The sequence below is a fragment of the Gymnoscopelus microlampas genome (assembly GCF_963454915.1).
Source record: "Gymnoscopelus microlampas genome assembly, chromosome: 13".
Classification (NCBI taxonomy): Eukaryota; Metazoa; Chordata; class Actinopteri; order Myctophiformes; family Myctophidae; genus Gymnoscopelus; species Gymnoscopelus microlampas.
Genome location: NC_139950.1, coordinates 41729842 through 41754360, shown reverse-complemented (window position 1 = coordinate 41754360; position 24519 = coordinate 41729842). Strand labels below are relative to the sequence as shown.

Genomic DNA, 24519 nt, shown 5'->3' with positions numbered 1-24519 from the left:
TTTAACCTTAAATGCAATCACCAGAAGTAAAACGCTAACCTTATTACGCTATGAATGAACTAGTCCCAGGTCTTGAACGACATCACCGGCACGAATCCTTGTGTAACTTCGGCGTGATGATGATGTAATGTAATGAATTGCATTTTTATGGCGCTTTTCTAAGTACTCAAACTTACTCAAAGCGCTTTACAATGGTTCATTCATTCATACATTGGGAGATGAAGCGGCAAACAGTCAACGCCAGCGTCCTCACTTTTCCCACATTCACACACCAATGGTGGTAAGCTAGCGCCGACCGACACATTGGAGGCAATGTAGGGTTCAGTGTCTTGCCAAAGGACACTTCGACATGTGGACAAGGGAAGCCGGGATTCAAAACGCCGACCCCGCGGATCATTGGACGACCTGCTCTACCTCCTGAGCCACAGCTGTCCCATGTAATGTGATGATGTGATGCAGTGGTTCTCAAACTTTTTCATGTCAAGGACCCCCAAATTGACACTTATTACCCCGCGGACCCCCATTTGAAAAGATAAGCCAGGGACCCCAATAAGAGAAGGTTTTTTTACGGCTCTCTAGCAGTGATTCTCAACCATTTGACATGTATTAGGCTACGGACCCCCATTTAATGGCATTTATCCAATTCATATTGTAAAATCAATGTTAATTTAACTCTGAGAGTGTCCAAATGGAACCAAATGGACCCGTTAGGGTCCATTTGGTTCCATTTGTACACTCTCAGAGTTACAGACCCATAAGGGTCCATTTGGTTCCTATCACTCATTTAGCTGGGGACCCCCTGGAACTCCCTCAAGTACCCCTGGGGGTCCCCGGACCCCACTTTGAGAACCAATGATGTAATGTCCCTGACAACATCTGTAGTTATAGACTTCGAGAGAGAGAACTAAAGTTGTCAAATAATTGTAGTGGACAGTAAAAGTACTATATTTTCCTCTGAGATGTAGTGGAGTAGAAGTAAAAGTATTGGAAATTGGAAATACTCAAGTAAAGTGCAAACAGCTCAAAATTGTACTTAAGTAAATGTACTTAGTTACTTTCCATCACTGCTTTAGTCGTGCGCCGGTGTCGTTCAGCAGAAAACAGCCGGTTGAAATTCTTCTCAGGAGTTGGAGATTCTCTGAATGCCTCTCCTCCTCTCCTCCCTCCATCCCTCCTCCTCTCCTCCCTCCATCCCTCCTCCTCTCCTCCCTCCATCCCTGCCTCCATTCCCTACCGGCTCATCCATCTCAATTTATCAGAGAGACATAAAAGAAATTCCTCCGCTAGCAAAACGCAATTGCGTGAAAGTTGCTTTTTTGATGTGATTGAAGAGCAATGTGAATCAACGTGACAATGAGAATGTGAGCTAGCCTAAAACGCACCATCTAGCAAAAATATATCTGTCTACCATATAAGCCTCCCTTTTTATTACCTTAAACATTAACCCACTAAGACCGGGAACACATCAGTGTGTCATTTTTTTTTTATTTCTTTGGCTATTCGGAAAAATAGAAGATCTACACGCTCATAGCATGGCACAGAGTGCCACGCTACAAGCTTGTAGATCTGCTATTTTTGTGTTTTAAAGCGACATTTGTAACTCCGATCTGTGCTTCTGGGGGTCCCTGGAACAACATATTTTGAGAAGGGGGGGTCCACGGCCAAATTACATATAACATTGGGGGTCCTTGAAATGGAAAAGTCGGAGCACCACTGATACAGCAATATACTGTTAGGATTTAGAAAACATGTTTTGATACGTATTTGGCCACGGACCCCCCATCTAAAAAGGTTTTGTTCCAGGGACCCCCCCAGAAGCAAAGATTTGAGTTAAAAATGTTCGCTCTGAAAAAAATATATATTCAAAGATTTGCACAAATTTTTCAGAATATCTGCTATTTTCTTTTTTAATCTTGAAAATTTGTGCAAATCTTTGAAGCCAAATAAATAAAAAAAATGACAAACAGATGCGTTCCCGGTCTGAATGGGTTAAAAATAAAGGGTACCAAGCTTTCTTTTCCCCCCCAGATTGACAAGCTGCCTGGCCTTGTGCTATACAGCAGGTGTCTCCTGTCACATGTCGCGGTGCAGATCCAAACGGACTTGTGGGTAATCCACCCGGTATGCGGCAGTGACTAACACAACGCGTAGCGCAGCGACCCAATCAAGCGAGGAAGTGACTGTGATGGAGAGATCACGCAGCAGGAATGCTTGGATGGATGGAGGGTCACTGGAAAGTATGATCAGTTTTTTTGTGTGTGTTTTTGAAGCCTGACTCACTGAAACAAAGTATAGGGAGGAGGCACCACATCTAAAACGTTACTGCGTCTGATTCATATCATCACCGGAATGAGACACACACAGGGCTAGCGGTGAGAAAACCTTCACGCCGGCTGGAAACAGATTATACAGAGACGCGCGCATAACTGCGCATAGTCATGGTTACACACACACACACACACACACACACACACAAACACACACAAACACGCACACACACACACACACACACACGTGCACACACACAGTGTTAGACCAGTGGTTCTCTTTTTTTTTCATGTCAAGGACCCCCAAATTGACACTTATTAGCCCGCGGACCCCATTTGAAAAGATATGCCAGGGACCCCCATAAGAGAAGATTTTTTTTACAGCTCTAGCAGTGATTCTCAACCATTTTAATTTCAAGGAGCCCCAGTTTGACATGCATTAGGCTAGGGACCCCCATGTAATGGCATTTCTATCTCTGGGACCCCAATTTATATTGTAAAATCAATGTTAATTTAAAGTTACAGACCCAAAAGGGTTCCATTTGGTTCCTAACTATCCATCATTTAGCTGGGGACCCCCTGGAACTCCCTCAAGGGCCCCTGGGGGTCCCCGGACCCCACTTTGAGAACCAATGTGTTATACAACCTATCAATCAGTTGCATAAAGGTCTAAAATAATTCACACACTCAGATTTAACAACTATACTTTCGTTGATCGGCCCATCAACTTTGCCCATTCCTTTATATTCCCTCTACGACAAATCTCTTCGCCGAAAATAGCCAATCTACAAGTTCACAAAGCGCCACGATGCGACGTTTTGAGAGCTTGTAGATTTGTCTTATTTTTATTGAATGTTTGCCCCAGAACCTCTAGGGTTCATGTGGTTAACCCATTAAGACCTGGAACTGTGTCATTTTTAGATTTGAGCTAAAAAGCATTATTTTACACTTTGGGCTATTCAAAAATAGCAGATATACAAGCTCATAGCGCGGCACCGAGTGCCGCGCTACGAGCTTGCAGATCTGCTATTTTTGAAAATTCGTGAAAATGTGTGCAAATCTTCTGAATATATATATATTTTTAAAGCGAACATTTTGAACTCAAATCTTTGCTTCTGGGGGGTCCCTGGAACAAAATATTTTGATGGGGGTCCGTGGCCAAATGCATATAATTTTGGGGGTCCTTGACATGAAAAAGATTGAGCACCACTGATATAGAAACATATGTTTTTCAGAAAATTGTTGGGATTTAGGAGAAATGTAGAACCGGCTTCAGGTCTCAATGGGTTAAAAGAATGCTGAGGATGTTGCGGTGGGGCACATACTAAATGGAGTGTTGTTGTTGTTGTGGTGGTGTATATACCTGAGGTACTCACTGCAGTAGCATAAGGAGTCACTTTACAGGCATTCTCAGCCCAGCAGCCACAGCCGTAATGAGCAGCCTGGAAACACAGACAAAACACAGGCAAATCCTCCGTGTTAATTTAACTAGGAGAGCGTACCAATGGAACCAAATGGACCTGTAACTGTTAACTGTGTAGAGTAGACAATACAAGACATGTGAGTCTTTAAAGAGGAGGAGTATAGTGAGTCTAAAGAGGAGGAGTATAGTTCTTTAGAGTTAAAAGCTGCAATTTGTGACTTTAACGTTCGATGCAGGATTCAAACCTGAGTCCCCCAGGTTTATCCCCTGCAAGACAAATGGCCTGTTCAGGCAGAGGATATAGCGCAGGGATGTCAAACATACGGCCCGCGGGCCGGATTAGGCCCGCTAACTAGTTTAATCCGGCCCGCGAGATGATTTTGCAAAGCATTCATTTTTTTTTTTTTTTTGCCAAAAATGTTTTAATTGCTTTTTGGCCAAGTCTACACCTGCAACCACACGTAACTTCCACTTTCCTCTTCTTCTTCCTCGTCTTTGTATTGATATTGTCTGTGTTGGAGCGCCTCAGTGCGGCTGCAGAGTTCATGTGCAACCTCTTCCAGAGAGAGATAAAGACACTAGAAACTCTGCTGGAGACACATAACAAACTGTGTAGACTTGGCGCTTTGAAATAAAATGTATTTTATAAACAATTTTTTCTTAACGGTAATCGATTAATTAATCGGTAAGGCCTAACGGTAAACAGTTAATAAAATGTCTCCATTTGGCCATCCCTATTTGTGAAGTTTACATTTTCAGAATGTGCTTGTACTAACTAAGACTAAGTAAAGTAAACAAAGAAAACTATCCGAAGTTGTTGTTATTGTTATTATTAGTTATTATGCCATGATTTTACCGGTCCGGTACCGGTCCGGCCCTCCTCCATGTAGTGGGAGAGCTTAACAAGATAATCGAAACGAAGCGGATAAAAGCGCCACATTTTTTATGAGGCTTCTTTAGGACCTACTGATGGATTCTAGCCTTGGGTACCAAACTTTATTTTGAAAAGTATCCATACAATTAACCATATCAATATTCATTAAAAAAAACAGGCCGATTCACTTTTTGGCCTATAACTCTTGAACCGTAGGTCATAGGATAAAAAGTATTTTTTCCCTGGACTCCTTGGATCATGACGCAACTTCCCATATAGGTCCCGCCCCTTTTCCGATTTCAAAATTTTCCGCCATTTTGCGTTATTTTCAAAACACACATTTTGCTATTACTCCTACAAATGTTGTCCAACTCATACAAATCAGCACACACTGTGTCTTTGGTCATGTGGAGAAGGAGAAGTGACGAGCTAATTGATTGCAGGGGAGTTGGCTGCCAAGCGCATTTAAATGCAGGTGTGCAAATTTTAGAAGCCAATCGTAGCCAATCTGAGGGGAATATGAGAAATCGGACTGATACATCTACATCACATGACCAAAGACACAGTGTGTGCCGATTTGTGTGAAATTTGGATTTAATAAAATTAAATTGGATTTAATTTAATTGATATCGGAAAAGGGGCGGGACCTATAAGAGAAGTTGTGTCGTGATCCAAGGAGTCCAGGAAAAATATATTTTTGATTCTATGACCTACGGTTCAAGAGTTATAGGCCAAAAAGTGAATCGGCCTGTTTTTTTTAATGGATATTGATATGGATAAGTGTATGGATACTTTTCAAAATAAAGTTTGGTACCCAAGGCTAGAATCCATCAGTAGGTCCTAAAGAAGCCTCATAAAAAATTTGGCGCTTTTATCCGCTTCGTTTCAATAATGTAAAAAAATGGGGTTAAGCTTCTCCACTAATGTGGCCCCTGAGCTAAAATAAAATAAAATAAAATGAGCTCCATGCAATACCAAATGTCAACCAGTAGTAGTCCTACTTGACCACAGGATACAAATATCTCAATAGAAGTGCAGGTAGACCACCTCCAACCACCGCCGTTATATTGTATTAAAGGGCAAGACCACTTTGGTGGCTAATGTATGTTTAGTAATAATAATCACAATCTGCAAAGTAACTAATAACTAAAGTTTTCAAATAATTTAGTGGAGTAAGAAGTAAAATATTTGCCTCCGAGATGTAGTGGAGTAGAAGTAAAAGTATTGCAAATTAGAAATACTCCAGTAAAGTAAAAAATACCAAAAACAAATATTTAAGTACATGTACTTGAGTAAATGTACTTAGTTACTTTACACCACTGTCCGCGGCCAAATACATATACATTTTAGGGGTCCTTGACTAGGGAAAAAGTTGTGACAGCCACACAGGGGTCTCTAACCTGGCCCACCCTGCCCGGGTGTTTCATGGCTAAGCCGCCACTGGACACGGCGGCGGCGACATTCCCCTCCTGGTCAACAACAATGGCCCCCACTGTGTCCAGACACCCTGAGCCGTTCTCCTACACCGCAATGAGACACGTGAAGAAGAGGAGGAAGAAGAAGGGGAAAAAACTGTCAACAAAGGCCCCCACTGTGTCTTCCACACCGTAGACACAGACGCAGTGGTGTAAAGTAACTAAGTACATGTACTTAACTCATTAAGATCTGGAACTGTGTCATTTTTAGATTTGAGCTAAAAAGCATTATTTTACACTTTGGGCTATTCAAAAATAGCAGATCTACAAGCTCATAGCGCGGCACCGAGTGCCGCGCTACGAGCTTGTAGATCTGCTATTTTTGAAAAATCGTGAAAATGTGCGCAAATCTTTGAATATATATTTTTTTTAAGCGAACATTTTTAACTCAAATCTTTGCTTCTGGGGGGTCCCTGGAACAACATATTTTGATGGGGGTCTGCGGCCAAATACATATCATTTTGGGGGTCCTTGACATGAAAAAGATTGAGCACCACTGATATAGAAACATACGTTTTTCAGAATACTGTTGAGATTTAGGAGACATGTAGAATCGGCTTCAGGTCTCAATGGGTTAAGTACAATTTCGAGGTATTTTTTACTTCACTGAGATTGGGTTCCGTGGCCAAATACGTATCTAAATTGTTTTTCTAAATCCTACCAGTTTGTTGCTGTATCAGTGGTGCTCCAACTTTTACATGTCAAGGTACTGTATTTGGCCGCCGACCCCTCCCCCATCTCAAAATATGTTGTTCCAGGTACCCCCAGAATCTCAAGTCACAACGCGTCGCAGAGGATGCGACGTGCTGTGAGCTTGTTAATCTGATTTTGTTTTTTAGCGTGACGCCATCAACGGAGTATAAATCAGGCTGAACACATTAAAACCCGGAAAAGCTTCATTTTAGATTTTAGTAGATTTTCTCTAGATGTGTTTGACTTTTTATTTTTTTATTTTATTTTTTGATTAATCTTAACACATCCACCGCCAAGGGCTAATCTCAGAATGTACTCACCACTGCCAAGCTTTTTTTTGTTGTTTTTTCTTTTTTTTCACGTCGCCATAGTCCTTGTTAAAATCCATAAAAGTGATCGCTGCTCTGTTTACATACATCGGCAACGTCTGGTTTCGTCTCCCAGTGAAAACGGCGTGTCAAACGGGGCAGCCAGGTTTGAGTTCTGACCGTTTATGTTAACATGGGAAATGCGAGGAGAAAAAACTACAGGAAGGAAATGGACTTTTAGTGTGCGCCTTAGAATGGAGGCCGACCGGAAACGAAAAACGGGATCGCAAATAGTTACGGGTTGCGGTGGTGTTACACTGAAATGTGCGAAAATTGAAAAAAGTTTTTTTTTTTTTTTTTTTAAAGGAAAAAGCACCCAGACCGTAGGACTACGGTTTCGGCGCTTAACAGTTGGATTTAACGGACCGTAGGACTACTTTCTTGGCGGTTAATGTGTTAAAGATTTGTTTGGCTTTTTCTTTATTAGATAGTACAGTAGTCTGACAGGAACGGGGAGAGAGAGATGGCACGCAGGGATCGTCGGGATCGGGACTCGATCCCACGACACGCTGTCAGGCTGCATCATCGGCAGCCTAGGTGCCCGGACCGCTACCATAGCCGTCCGGGCCCAACACAATGGCACAACAAAAATGGGGGTCCTTATCCAAATAAATATAATTTCGGGGGTCCTTGGCCCATGAGTATGCTGATTTAGAAGGCATTCGTAGAATCGGCCTCAGGACTTTTTATGGTTCAGATTCAGATCTTAATCCTGTCTTGTCTTGCGTGTCTCTCCTCTGTCTCTGCCCTTTGGTTTACTGTCTCTCTACGCTGAGGAATAAAAAATGCCAAAAATAAACAAGTCGACATAGAAATATTGTCATTGATGCAGAGCCAAATCTCACATCCTGAAGCGGACTGTCTCTTTGGAACGGGACATTTCCAACATTAACACATTGAGTGCCAAAAACGGTCCGGACCGTTTTTCATAATCCAAACAAGGTGTGCCAAAAACGGTTATGGACGTTTTTGGGAAAAAATATGAAAAAAAAAAAAAAAAAAAACTTTTTTTTTTTTCAATTTTTTTTTTTTTTTCCTTCACAGCACCAGGAGATATCATTTTACGAAGATTTAGACTCCAATCCACTTCCTGGTTAACTTGTGACTTCAAAAGCCTGTATCTCGGCTCCTGTGTACTTTTTGTTTTTACGATGTATTTTCGACTATTTTCAACTGGCTGCAACTATGGAACGGATTACTGAATGTTTTTAATCTTTTTCCCCGGATTGTACGAGACCTCTATGTGTGTAATGAGGGGATCACCGTGAGGACGGTGATCACTGAAAATGTTTTGTGACTACTTGAAAAAGGTCCAAAAATGGTTAAAATTCCAGGCACTGGAGGTACCCTGTTTTGAAAAACCCCTGGCACTCAATGTGTTAACAAGAGCACGTTGTATGAGAAATTGATTAATCGCTCTTTCATCTCTCACTCGCGTCTCATCAAAAATGTATTGTTGCTCTTTCAAACATTTGTTTGCCTTTCCCTGATTACGGTTCACTTAGAAATGAACTTGTTTTTGGATAAGACGTTGCGTGACGAGGCAAATGTTTGTGCGTGATTATATGACATATGGTCAAAGATCGACTCTCTGAGAGAACGAAACATCCATCTCCGCTGTACTGACAATATAAAAGCCCTGGGGGGCAAAGATGGCTATAATATTTACCATACGTTCTTAAATAAGTCCTGCCTCGAAGCCTCACTTCAGACCAGAGAGACACAGTGACACTTATGCCTGATTTATACACTGTCATATCACCAAGTATAAATCAGGTTTTAGTTCACATTGCGTTACTTTTCAGAGCCCAAAAGACCATAGCTTATAGGCTAATTAGAAAATAATAATAAACATAGTCATTAATTACTATACGAGTAGATATAATTACACACACACAAACACACACACACACACACACACACACACACACACACACACACACACACACACACACACACACACACACACACACACACACACACACACACACACACACACACACACACACACACACACACACACACACACACACACACACACACACACACACACAGAGTTGCTGGCTTATACTAGTATATTTGCCACTAACCACTATATCACATCAGCTTTTAGTTTTTTTTCCAACATATGAAACAGGTGCTTGTATCTATCCAAAAAATAAAAAGAGAAAAGAATGGGAACATTTTTATGGCTTGGCACACAGAGGGAGAAAATTAAAACCAGGCCTGCTGCAATCAACACAATCATAGGATCCACGTGAATCTCTATAACATGGGCCTAATTTTAAAAGAAATTGGGGTCGTTATATTAATACCTGTACTGCTTGACTGAAATGTGAAGGTAAGATGACAAAACAACAGTGGGTGGCTTGTTAACGTTTGATTCCAGCATCAGATAGCTGTTTGTAATAAAATACCATCGGTAGCTGCCATGTACTTACAAAGTCTGGGTGAATTTAGCGCTTTGGTTTGTTGAATCAGACAGCGAGTTCAACCGGCCAAAATAGCAACGTATTAATCATTAATAGGTCAAGTGGGTTTACATAAACATTCGGAGCACCAAAAGGCTTTTTAATCCTAATTAGGGTAAGTAGCACTTTGACACCTAAATCAATCACATAAGACACTAACTTGCCCAAGACAACAAACAGCTGACCTAAGTTGTTATTCCGGTTTCTTTTTAATGAATATCTCCTTCAATTGTGAGGATTAATCAAATTTAACTGCGTAAACGATAACAATGTGTATGAAACCAAAACCCGAGCGATGTGCCAAGCCGAGGCCTTTTGTGCGTTCTAATCCATTAACTACTATGCGCATTCCAAGCTACATAAACACTCCCTCTTATGATCCTATTAAGGAATGGAAAAACGTGTAGGTGATTAAAAGACTAATCCAGAGAATTCAGTGAACAGCATGGCAGTATTTCAGCAGAATATTTCTGTGTGTCTATAATCATCAATCCACTCATTTTCATACTTATTTACTTCAGAGCGGCTGACAGTGTGTGAGGGTTGTTCTGAAAACAGTTAGTTGAGGTGTGTGTGTACGTAGAGTTCCAGTTTGCTCTGACACTAAATGATAACTGAATTACTCTGATAGGTTGCTGATTTGTAGATTATCAAGCCATTAACATGGTCGGATCGGCAGTGTGACGTACAGTACTGTAGGTGTGATAACCTCTAGTTTACTAAATATTCTAAAAAGCTATTTATTTAGCATTTGTGGCCAGTATGAAATGTGCCTGGCTGGTAGTTTAATCTACCTGCCTCTTTAGCTGGTAAGCCAAAAAGTTAAGTTTGATCCGTGGCTTATGGCAGCACGTATAACTACTTAAGCCCTATATCATACATACTGTCGTATGCCGGCGTAGCACAGCAAAAATAGGCGATCTACAAGCTCACAATGCATAATTTGCGATGCAACCCTTTCACTACAAAGGACGACTGTGTTTTACTAAACATTTTGGACAAGTCGTCCTATTTTCAACGGCCTGTAACAAGCGGATGGGGGTCGCGATGACATTTATTTATTTTTTCGCGGAAACACAGTGAAACACTCCGTGATTAGCAACTAACAGGGGATTGGTCATACTGGAGATAAATATTTTATTACCTTTTGGCTACTTCAAAAGGTTAGAAAATCGAAAAATCGCTGGTAGTGGGTGCACGCAGCCAGAAATAAGTCTGGCAGAGAAAGAGTTACGGACATACCCCAAAATAGTAATAAAAAAGTAAATGAAAGTGGTTAACCACATGAAACCTAGTGTATCTATTCTGGGCCATGCCATAGTACAGTAGGTGAACAGCCATTGAAAAGATAAGCCGTTTTTGACAAGAGATTGTCAAAAATGGGGGGGAAAGTAGGTGATTAACTGAAGTATATAGGGATCAAAAAGGCTCACAGACAGCATAAGGTTATGGCAAACAAATATGCATAACAGTATTTTCAATCTGTCAGCCTGTGTGTGTACACGTGTGCATGAGTGTGTGTTTATGTTTGCATAATTGAGGTCTACTCTCCACACACACTCCTGTTACGTCCAGGTCATTATTATCCCTCCTCAGAGGCCACCAGGCAGCCTTTGGATTAGAGGACTATACAGATGTTAGCCCTTTTCTCAGCGGTGTAATAATGTCAAGACAAATGCGTCCGCTGCACACTGCACTTAGGACCAATTAAAGAAGGGCAGCGGATGGGGTGGTGGTGGTGGTGGGAACACAGTAGATGATGCTGAACCTTTAACTTCACTGAAAAAAACTCATTTAACACTGTAGCATCCTCTGTTTTCACACACACACACACACACACACACACACACACACACACACACACACACACACACACACACACACACACACACACACACACACACACACACACACACACACACACACACACACACACACACACACACCCCAAGTGCCGCGTTACGAGCTTGTAGATCTGCTATTTTGGAAAAAATCGTGAAAGTTGTTGCAGATCTTTTGAATATATATCATTTTCTAAAGTGATCATTTTTAACTCAAATCTTTGCTTCTGGGGGATTCTACAAATGTCTTCTAAATCCTAAAGTTTTAAAAACGTATGTTTCTATATCAGTGGTTCTCAAACTTTTTCCATGTCAAGGACCCCCAAAATGATATGTATTTGGCCGCGGACCCCCATCTCAAAACATGTTGTTCAAGGGACCCCCCAGTAGCAAAGATTTTAGTTTCAAATGTTCGGTTTAAAAAATATATCGGCTACAGTATATTCAATGATTTGCAAACATTTTCAAGATTTTTCCAAAAAATGCAGATCTACAAGCTCACTCGGTGCTGTGCTATTAGCTTGCATATCTGCTATTTTTGTATACAATAATGGTTAAAGTTGATATATGCTATTTCTGTATAAAATAATGGTTAAAGTGGATATGCTATTTTTGTATAAAATAATGGTTAAAGTGGTTACACAGATGCGTTACAGTTTTTTATGGGTTAAGACACAACCGTAAACACTTCGCCAAATTGTGGTCACACACACTGGCAAGAAACAGCAAACACACTGAGGGACATAATAATAATCACAGTATGCTGCTGAGCTCTGAAACGCTTCAACTTGAAAATAAATACAAAATGGGTTTGAATTTGCTATGCATCCTTACTTCAAAAAACAAGCAGTTCAGTGAACAGGCCTCTTTTTTCCTTTCTTTTCTTTGTTTTGACACATGCTGAGCGCAGAAACATTTAGCTTGAGGTTTTGGCACTACTGTAATTGATTTTGCATAAAGAATAAGTCATTCCGCCTTCATGCATTTTTCCAGACGCATGCACACACGTCTCAGAGCAGACGGGTGTTTTTTTCGTGTACCAATGATGAATCAGACTTGTGGATACGCTCACACAAGCAGTTTAGAAAATATGATCGTAAGCACATTTTATTCAACGAGGCCCGATATGTCTGTTTCTCAAATTCTATTACACTTGTGGGGACATTTGGTTCTCACTAGTACAATAAAACCACACACACACACACACACACACACTAGAGTTCTCAACGGACCTGAAAATAAAGGCCTGGCCCTATCTGGGACCCACTGGGCCGGCCTGAGGCTCGGCCCGGCCCGAACAATTACCATACTTTTAGGCCCGAAAACCCCCAAAACACGAAATAATACTGTTTCCGGTTTTTGTCCCGCCTCCGTTTCCTGTCTAGCGATCAACTTTGGAAGCTGTTATCTCGGCTTGTTGTTTTGCTCTCCGCATCCCCCATTGTAGCGTTTTGCCCTCGTTCTCCAAAATGGAGGGTCGGATCGCGTCGCCGTTTTCGGTGTTTTGTAATGTCGGATCCCGTGTTCGTGTCGAACCAAATGAACGCGGATTTTAAACGGATTTAGCGGGTGCTATGGCGGAATCAAAAAAACAAAAAAGGACAAAAAAAGCTTGGCAGGGGTAAGTGCATTTTGAGATTAGACCTTGGCGGTGGATGTGTTAATAACACGGGCTAGGACGGTCGGACGGCGACAAACCTGAGTAAAGTTAACTTTGAGCTGCATCCAACATCCGGCCCGAATAATTAGCATAGATTTTGGGTCCGGCCCGAAAACGTCGGGTCGGGTAGGGTGGATTCGGCTGGAATTTCGCGAACTCTAACACACAAGCACACACACACACTCATGCAGCTCTAAAAAAAAAAAAGGCAAAAACATACAGTATAATGAATCAGACTCACTAAGTATTGATACTCACGTTCTCGTTTGATTGTCGTCTTTTCTTTGTCTGGTTAGGTCCTGTGTCCATCTTCTCCGCCAGCTCCATCTTGCGTTTGTTCCTCTTGTATGCCGACAGGCTGAACTCTGTGAGAGAGGGCATTCAAATACATCAATGAAGGTATCGCACCAAAATGCCAAAACATTACAAAACGTTGCAAGATGTTGTGGGCTTCTAGATCTGATATTTTTGCCAATTTTTTGAAAACATTGGACCAAGAACCACCCGTTTCACTTTTTGATTGCATGCCTAAAGCCCAGCCACGAACTGTCTTGACAATGAGAAAACAGAGAGAACAGTGTATTCTGTCAGGGCTCAATGCACCCAAATACAGGACAGTTAGAATGGACAGGGATCTAAAAACATGACACTCTTCTGAAGGGTCCATGGTTTTCCGCAGGTATGCTGTTGAAAAGACAGTCTTTTCTGGTCCCTGGAAGAGAGGAAATTCCAATTCCCACTCAGCTATGGCCACCCCACAGAAAACCTGTTCTTGTTAAATCTATTCATCAAAGAGATGTAAGGGAATTAAACTTGTGCTGGTGTGGGGTTCCGAAAACTCACTGCAATTAAAAGTGAATGCAGTCAAATTATTGGAATGCATAGCTTGTATATCTGCTATTTTTGAAAAACCAACACAAACATCTAAAAATAACACTTTCCCGGTTTTAATGGGCTAATAAAGAAAGCACCATTTAACCATTTTGAACCCAAGCATCCCCGATCTGGGCATGTCAGAACATTTGGCGAAAATAGCAGAGCTACAAGCTAACGACACACTGCCTTGCGACACGTTTTGAACTTATAGATCAGCTACTTTCGGCGAAGACGATATGAAGACAGAAGAAAGCACTTTTTAAATACTAAAGCCTAATTTATAACGAAAACACAATATATACAAGCTCATAACACGTCGCATCGTACATGTTGTGAGCTTGTAGATCTGCTTTTTCCGGCGTGTGACACCATCGCACGACAGATATAAAATATAAGTATAAATTAAGCATAAAGAAAGACATGACAAAGCATGAACCTGACATTTTAGCAAATGGCTTTTTTCCCCCGTAAATGAATGCCCTAATCCTAACCCCTGGTACCCGCCCTCCCCGAAGGACCCCTGGGGGTCCCAGGACCCCACTTTGAGAACCAAAGGTGTGTAGAATATGGGTGAATCAGTACTCAGATGCTTACTGGTAGCCATCTTCTCCGACAGGCATGGTGGTATTCCATGGGTCACAGCCCAGTCATGTGCTCCTCGTCCCACTAAAAAACTAGACAATAGTAGAAAGAAGAGAAACCGTGTCAGTATGGCAATCTAATAATACCAAACTTGTAAGTACTAATGTATTAATTAAAGTGGACAGTCACCAGGGGGGGATTCTCCCAGCTGATAGCTTTCCCTTCTGTGCTTCGCTTAGCAGACGGTTTGCCACTAAGACTGGGTTCTTAATACCTGCAAGAAAAGGCAAAAAGATGTAATGCCATGATTATATCATATCACAACAAGTAAATGAATAACAACCTTTGACTTTGTCTAAAATACCAGACCTGAACAATCTAAAGCCTCAGGAAATATAATAGATGCATGCAAATGTCAGGATTCTTATTAATAAAAAGGAACTATTTAAATATTTATATGATTTATTTTAACACAAGAACTGCCTGAATTATTTTCACTGCCTATTGTTATTCATGCCAGAGATTTTTCAATGGGAAACAAAAAAGTACTCAGGAGCCGAGATACAAAACTTTAAAGTTTTTTTAAGTTAACAAGGAAGTGGATGAGAGTAAAGATCTTCGAAAATTCATATCTCCTTGGTCTTTGGGTCAAAAAAAAAAAAAAAAAAGTAAAAAAATAAAATAAAATAAAAATGTGTTGTTTTTTTTTGAAAAAAATATTTTTTTACTAAAAACGAGTTAACTCAATCTAGGCACTCAAGTGATGAAAAGCTAAAAACGAGTTAAGTCGTTCTAGGCACTCAATGTGTTAAACTATGATCATCTACCTCGACACTAGTACAAGTCACGACAGATCCAGTAGCACTATAACCGTTTTTGGGGTCAGATATAAAAGAGCTAAACAGTCCCGGTACCGTCGGTAATTAAAGTGCATCTGCTCTGGTCTCAACCTTAGATCCAAAACAGCTTTAATGTTTAATGTTCAATCTGAGTGTTAAAGAAGAATAACGGATGCATTCTAGTAGTTTGAACCTCCCTTCTGTTCTCCTTTTGTGAGCTGGATGATATTTCATATGAAATTAAGCCATTAAGACCGGGAACGCATCTGTGTCATTTCTTTGGCTATTCAAAAATAGCTGATTTACAAGCTTATAGCGCGGCTATGAGCTTGTAGATCTGCAATTATTTTTGAAAAATCCTGAAAATGTGTGCAAATCTTTGAATATATATATATGTTTTTTTTTAGCAAACATATATATCTTCTGGGGGGGGGGGGGGTCCCTGGAACAAAACATTTTGAGATGGGGGTCCACGGCCAAATACATCTAAAAATGTCTTCTAAATCCTAACAGTACGTTGCTATATCAATGGTGCTCCAACTTTTCCATGTCACGGACCCCCAAAATGATATGTATTTTGGAACGCTCACAGTGGTGCCACGCTATGAGCTATTTTTCAATAACCAAATACATCTTAGAATGACACAGACGCGTTCCCGGTCTTAATGGATTAAATAAACAAACAAATCATTATCTCTCTCTTATTACAGTTAACTAGAAATAAATGGTGCATGGAGAACTGTTGTATGAAAGCAACATCACGATCAAGTTCATGTTATCTTACTGCATACGAGCACGACTGTGATAATTATGTTTGACAGCATCATCTGTACGACCGAATCGAAGTCATGCTGATATACAGTACAGCAGCATGATCCTCCTGATTGTGAAATCGCTTAATTATGCACTGTCAGGATCTACGGTTAAGAAGAAGCAATGAGATGTTCAGTTTCACAGTCCAAAATCTCTGGAAACCTACAACAAATTTGGCATGCATTACACCATTGGTTCTCAAAGTGGGGTACGGGGACCCCCAGGGGTACTTGAGGCGGTTCCAGGGGGTCCCCAGCTAAATGATGGAGTGGAACCAAATGGACCCTTATGGTTCTGTAACTCTGAGAGTGTACAAATGGAACCAACTGGACCCTAACGGGTCCATTTGTACACTCTCAGAGTTAAATTAACATTGATTTTATAATATAAATTCGGGTCCCAGAGGTATAAATGCCGTTAAATGGGGGTCCGTAGCCTAATACATGTCAAAATGGGGGTCCTTGACATTAAAATGGTTGAGAATCACTGCTAAAGAGCCGTATAAACCTTCTCTTATTGGGGTCCCTGGCATATCTTTTCAAACGGGGTCCGCGGGCTAATAAGTGTCAATTTGGGGGTCCTTGACATGAAAAAGTTTGAGAACCACTGCATTACACCACCACCGAGGTTGTGGGTTCCAATCCACCGAGGTGCATCCGGCTTTGTCGAGTGTCTCTACACGAACACTATTGGCCCGTGTTGGGGGGAGGGAAGCCGGACGGGGAGGAGGGTGATACTGGTCATTGCACATACTCCTACAGGCTGGGGCGGCACCTGTCAGTGGGGAGCGTTGGGCGGGAGGAGTAGGACGAAGGCTCTACGTCCTCCTGGTGGGGGCTCCTCACTGTCAGGTGAGTCAGTAGGATACCATTGCAGTGACAACACAGAAATGTGTGTGGGGAGGAATTAATTGGCATAACAACTACATTGGGGAGGAAAAAGGGCTAAAAAATAATTGGCTACTCTAAATAAAATTAAAAAATGTATAAAAAAAACAATGACCACTTCCGGTTTGGCCTTCCTACTTCTGGTTTGTGGATCTGTTCACTTTCGGTTTTACCAGGAAGAGGTTGTAGACCCCTACCACCGGAACACAAGGTCGCACAGGTATGACAGTGGACCTGGGTACTGCTTTGAAGGCCGTGCAGTGGGCTGAAAATCTAGTAGTTTAAAACAGTGGTTCTCAACCTGTGGGTCGGGGCCTAGATGCCAGTGAATTGACAATTTAAGGACTTCTAAGACCATTTAATGGCCTAACTCAAAAGAAAAGGCCCATTACTGCATCAAAAGTAATCAACAAAGTATACTATAAAAACTGGTCAAACATTGGCCAAATTGTCAAATAATATAAGAAAGAGGTTTTGAAAATAGCCGATCTACAAGCTCACAACGCGTTGTAGATCGGCTATTTTCACAATATTTATCCGTGGAACAGAGTCAAATGAAGTTGAATGCCTTAACTCTCAAATTCCAAATGCTTATCAGGGTGGTGAGGGGTCGCCAGTTCAAATATGATTATTTTGGGGGGTGGTGGCATGAAAAGGTTGAGAACCACTCGTTTAAAAGCAGCTTACTTACAGATGAACCTTTCATTCATCAAGTCTAAATGTTATAGTTAACTGTTAGGAAGGAACAGTAACAAAAACAATCTGTTGCCTTTTTGACTAAATGTCAAATGCCCACTTTGAACCCTAGGCTTTTCTTTCTTTCTTTCTTTTCTCTCTCTCTCTTTCTTTCTTTGCTGGAGGCCTTAGACTCCAAACCCTTTGCAAGTACAGTATCTGCTGATGTAAGCACATACGCAAAGAGTCCTCCATATCCTCCAGGTAAAGACTGGGTGGTCCAACTATAATAAACTTTCATGATGCCAGTGGTTTCCTATAAAACACAAAGATATGGCAGAAACTAGATCTTGAAGAACGTGAGATCCATAGAGCGGTTGGTTGGGCTGGGCTTTATACTTCTTTCAGGTGATTGTACTGTACTTGTACTAAGATATAACATTTAGAGAGATCTTCTGTTTACGCACCACTTATAGAGCCGACAGCTCCGTAATGCAGCGACTTCCCATCCATGATGCTTGCGTCACACTCGATCTCTCCAGACAGATTCAAGTTGGAGCCCATCCCAGCATTTGTAAAAGGAGAGTCCTAGGTAAAGAGCAAAAACAAAACAAACAGGTAAATTGATCATATTTTCTTCTTTTTTGGGGCGGTGTAGCCGCCCCCTATAAGTGAGTTTTGGACACCGACCAAAAAATTTGTGTACCCCCTAACCCTTCCATTGTTAATGCAAATCGATACTTTTTTCATATCAGCCAATCACATTACAGCTAGTGTCATCACCACTAACTGTAATGTGATAGGCTGACTTTGCAAATTCAGGACTGTGATTGGCTAGCGAAACACATGACACATGTGCAGCCCTATGAATAGCAGTATGGAATTTAAAAAAAGTCATTTATCCTTTTTTTAAAGTGAGTCATGTTGTGATGACCACACACCGCCCACTTCACACTGGGTGTGATTTTTTTCATGTATTTATTTTATTTCGAACATATAAAAAATATAAATGAGGAAAAGACAACGTTTGATTAAAAAACTACGCCAAAGTTATTTTAACATCATCCTTAAGTTATATTCCATGTTCGAAAAATTAGTAGGAAGAAGTTTTGTGAAAACTTATCAGGTCCTACCCCTTCTTTATGTATCTCAGATATCTCAAACCTTCAACAAAAAAAAAATCAGCTTTCGCCCCATGATGCTCCAGATTTAAACCTACATCTGTTCTACCTAACTAGCTATTCTATCCTATATCTATCTAATATGTCCATTTTAAACATTTGCTTGAACGCATTCCATGTCACACTTTGTTTCAATTCATCCAGCGTTGCAATGCTGAATTGGAAGGTGGTTGCACTCTATTTTAAAGACGTGCCGTGCACGTCGCTTAACACCTACACTACAGGTCACACAATGGACAATTGATATGCATCTAGGCTCATTCCTATGTTAATTCACCTGGTGTGAGTCGGGAGTCTTTTTAAACTTTGCTGAGGTGTGAATTTAAAGTCGTTTTAAATCTATGCGTGTGCCTGTGCGTGCTCCTGGTACAATAAGTTCCTGCACGGCGTGCAAGGCCGTCCAGTGAGCATTGCACCCCTGAATTCATCTCTGCATTTGTTCCACAGACACTATCTATCTATTTGCTTCAGTGACACTTCAAACCCAGCAAGTGTAGTCTGAGTTATGCTGCTTGCACAACCAATATGAACAAAAATGGTATACTTTCATGTATAAATGCCATTGCTACTAGATCAATAACATTACAGGGTACTATATGATAACTTTTTTTTAAATCTTCCTCCTTGATTACTTGTGTTATTGTTGTAAACCAGCTGGAAACTGGTCATTAAAGGAGACACACCATGAATTAAAAAAATATATTTGATATTTAATATCATATGGTGTATGTCCCTCAAACCATTTTCAAAAGGTTTGAGCCTAAATCAACACTCAGATATACTCATCCCAAGTCAATTCTCTCAGGCTTATAAAGCACTTTCAGCTGCAATACCAAAACGTCCTGTTGGGCAGAGGGGTGCTACTGAGCAATTCTGTCTGTCAAAATACATGGGCAGAAAGTTTCGTGATGTAAGCAAACATGCCATTTCTGAGATGGCCTGTTCAGACACGCCCATTCTGAAAATCTCTGAAATGAGAATGAATGACTGAATGTTAAAAAAAAAAAATCTTTGGGGTACAAGAGACACTGGGGAGCCCAAAAAATACCCAAAAATTAAAAAAAAGTGAAATTCATGGTGTGTCTCCTTTAAGGATGTAACTGTAGACAATGCACGCACACACGCACACAAATTACCACAGAAAAAAATATAAAAAACAAAAAAAAAGACAGAAAAACAAGAGATCCACAGCATAAATGGATGGGGAAAAAAGAGAGAGAAAAGGTTACTCTACGAGGAATGCTTACATAAGAGCGTAAGCAACTGCTTACCTCACTGCACATATCTCATATCACATATTTTTGCAGAGCAGCTGCAGAACTAGACAGTTCATCAATGTCATGGTTTCAGCCCAACTTGCCCTGGGGGAAGCTCCGCCCTTATATTATTTATCATATACTATCATATTTGATCAAAAGAATGAATATCCATGCATCACACAGTGTCTGTTTTACATCAGACAGCACATACCTGTATATGTTTTAAAATCACCAGTACATTTCCACCAAACTTTTTATTTTTGTCTGTTACGTTGATCCGAGCCTGAACAGAGTTTTATTGTGTTTATTGTTTAACTCATTCCCTGCCTAGAACGACTAAAACGACTTCTGTCCATAAGCCATGCCTGCCAAGAACGACTAAAACGACTTTAAAAAAAAAAATAATTAAGATTTTTTTATTTTTTTTTGACCCAAAGAACAAGGAGATATGATTTTTCGAAGATATAGACTCCCATCCACTTCCTTGTTAACTTAAAACTTAAAAATTCTGTATCTCGGCTCCTGAGTACTTTTTTTTTTTTCAATGAAAAATATGGCAGTGTTCAAACGCGGCCAGAAATAATTCTGGCAGTGAATGAGTTAAATTAGACACCCTGTGTGTTCACTGCTGTGTGTGTGTAGATCTGAGATAGGGGAGTTGTTGTAACCAACCTCAAGTTCAACCAGGGCTGCAGCCACTGCTTCCACTGCCAGAGCACCGGCCTTGAGTCTGTCCACGGCCTGCAAACGACAACATCATTATGTCAAGCACAGCTTGATGGACGACAATTCAGCACAGAATATAACTTTTTTATTTCTTTTAAAAAAAGCCTAATTTGAGAGGAGGGAGGAGCATTTATTGCTCTCCAGAGTGGAGTGCATGCACCCAAGAGATGGCTGCTCAGATCACAAACATCCCAAACAGAATCGTTAATGATATCTAGGTTTTTCTTTTACAAATATCGGTCAAAACTTCGGATATCTCCAAAATCAGGATCAGCATTGGATAAAAAATAAATCTTGCATCGGCCGCGCTCTAATCAAAAGCACATTTCACAAGACTTTGTAAAAGGTTTAGTGACTTTTTTGTGTGGAAATATTGTGGAAATGACTTACTCTCTGGCAAGCTCTTTTGCACACATGCTTGTACTCCTTGGCCTTAGATTCTGAGTGGTATCCTGCTCCTGAAAGCAAAATTATATGAAAAGTGACATTTAACCACATGGACCCTAGAGTCCCTATATTCTGGATATGTCATAATTGATGAATATTTGGCACAAATAGCAGATCTGCAAGTTCAGCTTGTGTTGGCTATATTTTCGGTGAAGGGATATGGTGAAAAGAGGAAAAGGGAGTTGGTCATGTCAACAAAGTATTTAAAGGTAGGGTAAAATAAGTGTTAAATAGCTCTATATTCTGATAGTACTCATTGCAATAGAGTGTTTGTTCAGTAACAGGAGTCTCCATGTCTCTCCAGCTCTTTATAAAACAGAAAAAGCATTTTCAGGTCGGGATACCAATTTTATCCAATCAGGATAGAGAACATAGTCAGGATACAGATTAAACAAGTGCAATTGGAAGTGATGACACTAAGAAATGAGCTGAACAAAATTGGAACTGGAACACTATAACAAATTAAGCTGATAAATGGGTACTTTCTCTTGATTGGCTGAGATTGTGTCACCTACCTGAAAAGGTATTTTATGTTAATTAAAGAGCTGGAGAGACATGGAGACTCCTGTTACTGAACAAACACTCTATATAGCAATGATTACTATCAAAATATAGTGCTTTAACCTTTTAGCAAAAAAACGTTTTGTTTTAACCAAAACATATCACTTACCCTACCTTAAACCCATTAAGGCCAGGAACGCATCTGTGTGTCATTTTACGATTACTTTGGCCATTCAAAAATAGCAGATATACAAGCTCATAGCGCGGCACCGAGTGCCGCGCTATGAGCTTGTAGATCTGCTATTTTTGGAAAAAAAATGAAAATTTGCGCAAATCTTTGAATACATATATTTTTTTAAGCGTTAGGATTTAGTAAAAAAAAAAGTTTTAATCGGCCTGAGGTCTTAATGGGTTTAAGTGGCTAAGGCACCACAATAATCACTACATTGTCGACTACTGTTGTGTACATATACACATACCTGCATGCACCAACACAAATCCACCCAATCCAACGGTAGGTGGCTTTTCCTTCTTGCTTGACACCGTGTCCTGCTGACTGGACCATAACGTGGCCAAAGGAGGACAGCAGGGCTGCTGTTCGTCTGCTGCACAATTCATTGGATTCTCCATAACCCCAGCAGAACCTGTCCAGCATCATGGCCAACAACTGGACTCTGGCAAACGACTCATTCTGACAGGACAACCTAATAACAGCAAAAGAGAATGGTAAAACAAAGAGAGCCTTTTAAACCCTTTTAGACCGGGAACGCATCTGTGTCATCTTAAGATTTCTTTGGGCTATTCAAAAATAGCAGATCTACAAGCTGCTCATAGCTCTGCCACGCTATGAGCTTGTAGATCTTTTCACCGGACAATCTTTTCCAAAGGAATCTTCGCAGATTTTAGTATTTTGAATAAGCCTGGCAATGAATGACAGATAGTTATAATAATGCTATTTTATCATCGCCGGTCTTGTTCTGCCTAAACTGGAATGTGACAGGACATTTTGGCAGTGGTGGAGAGTACATGTACTCAAGTACTGTACATATTTGAGGAATTTCAATACTTTTACTTCCACTACATCTTAGAGGCAAATATTGTACTTTTACTCCACTACAATTATTTGAAAATTGTAGTTACTAGTTGCTTTGTAGATTTTGATTATCATTACAAAACACACTAAACCATTTTGTGGTTTATGTATATGCTCACAATGCGTGGAATTGTGAGCTTGTAGATCTGCTATTTTCAAAAAGATTTTCGCATACATTTTGAACTTGAAATGGAACATTCTGTATAATGAGCACTTTAACTTTTGGTACTTTTAAGTATATCTTGATGCCAATGCTTTTGTACTTTTACTCAAGTAACATTTTGAACACATGCAGGCCCTTTATACTTGTAACAGAGTATTTTTATATTGTGGTATTGCTACTTTTACTTAAAGTAAAAAAGTACTTCATCCACCACTGTGGGGACATAAAGTCCATCCATCCTCACAACTTCATCATAACATCATCATCAACACATTCACAACCCCGAAAAGACATGATCAGTTCATCATCATCATCAAGGCTATAAAAGCCTAATTTACAGTCGAGTCGCTCGCCGAAAATAACTGATCTACAAGCTGTAGATCAGCTTGTAGATCAGTTATTTTTCCGTGCAACGGATTGCATAGATATTAGGCAAGAGAGTTAAGGCTAATGTTAGCAGCAGTAGCTAAGTGTAGCTGTCAGAAGAACCCATTGAACTCACTGTGTTTACTGTTATTAACTCTTCTGTCGTCAACAGCACCAGAATCACCTCCTCATGCTGCAATGAGTGAGGCTGAGTGGTTGTTATGAGAGATAATAATTATCTAGAGATCCTATAACTTTACCTGATATATATATATACTTTCTACTATTAGCCTGTCTGTGCTAACCATAGCTAGTTAGCCACAGCATGAACCAGTGTTGCCAGGTTCTGTGTGAGAAATAAGCAACGAGGTGTATGGAAAAAAACATGCCCAAAAGAAGCAACTTATTTATTAGGCCACATGAGCCATTTAAACTGTTTGGAAATAGCCGATCTACAAGCTTGTAGATCTGCTATTTTCAACAAAAAAAAATGTTTTCAGATGGGTGGGTCTGTGGACAAATACCCCTACTTTTTACAGTCTATGACATTGGTTCTCAAAGTGGGGTCCGGGGACCCCCAGGGGTCCTTGAGGGAGTTCCAGGGGGTCCCCAGCTAAATGATAGATTAGGCACCAAATGGACCCTTATGGGTCTGTAACTCTGAGAGTGTACAAATGGAACCAAATCCCTCCATTTGGTTCCATTTGTACACTCTCAGAGTTAAATAACATAGATTTTACATTATGAATTGGGGTCCCAGAGATAGAAATGCCATTAAATGGGGGTCCGTAGCCCTAATGCATGTCAAACAGGGGGTCCTTGAAATTAAAATGGTTGAGAATCACTGCTAGAGCCGTAAAAAAAACTTCTCTTATGGAGGTCCCTGGCATATCTTTTGAAATGGGGGTCCGCGGGCTAATAAGTGTCAATTTGGGGGTCCTTGACTTGAAAATGTTTCAGAACCACTGGTTTAAACAACATTAGGAAACAAGCCCAATTGCCAAATAAGCTTTAACGAAACAAGCCCCAAAATATGTCA

General features: G+C 40.5%; 1 protein-coding gene across 1 annotated transcript in view; it reads right to left on the bottom strand.

Annotated features, from left to right (window-relative positions):
- tasp1 (taspase, threonine aspartase, 1) overlaps positions 1 to 23809 on the bottom strand; it is a gene marked incomplete at its 3' end in the record, with an annotated part of 25576 nt that extends 1767 nt beyond the window's left edge. Inside the window, exons 1-11 of the mRNA XM_084076130.1 lie at positions 23617 to 23809; positions 22338 to 22562; positions 21301 to 21368; positions 20857 to 20925; positions 18212 to 18332; positions 14720 to 14804; positions 14543 to 14622; positions 13331 to 13437; positions 5965 to 6084; positions 3631 to 3709; positions 2383 to 2393 (exon numbers count right to left, since the gene is read on the bottom strand). Coding sequence (XP_083932256.1) covers positions 2383 to 2393; positions 3631 to 3709; positions 5965 to 6084; positions 13331 to 13437; positions 14543 to 14622; positions 14720 to 14804; positions 18212 to 18332; positions 20857 to 20925; positions 21301 to 21368; positions 22338 to 22488 — 891 coding nt within the window. The 5' untranslated portion in view covers positions 22489 to 22562; positions 23617 to 23809. The remainder of the gene's footprint in view (positions 1 to 2382; positions 2394 to 3630; positions 3710 to 5964; positions 6085 to 13330; positions 13438 to 14542; positions 14623 to 14719; positions 14805 to 18211; positions 18333 to 20856; positions 20926 to 21300; positions 21369 to 22337; positions 22563 to 23616) is intronic.
- Positions 23810 to 24519: the final 710 nt, after the last annotated feature.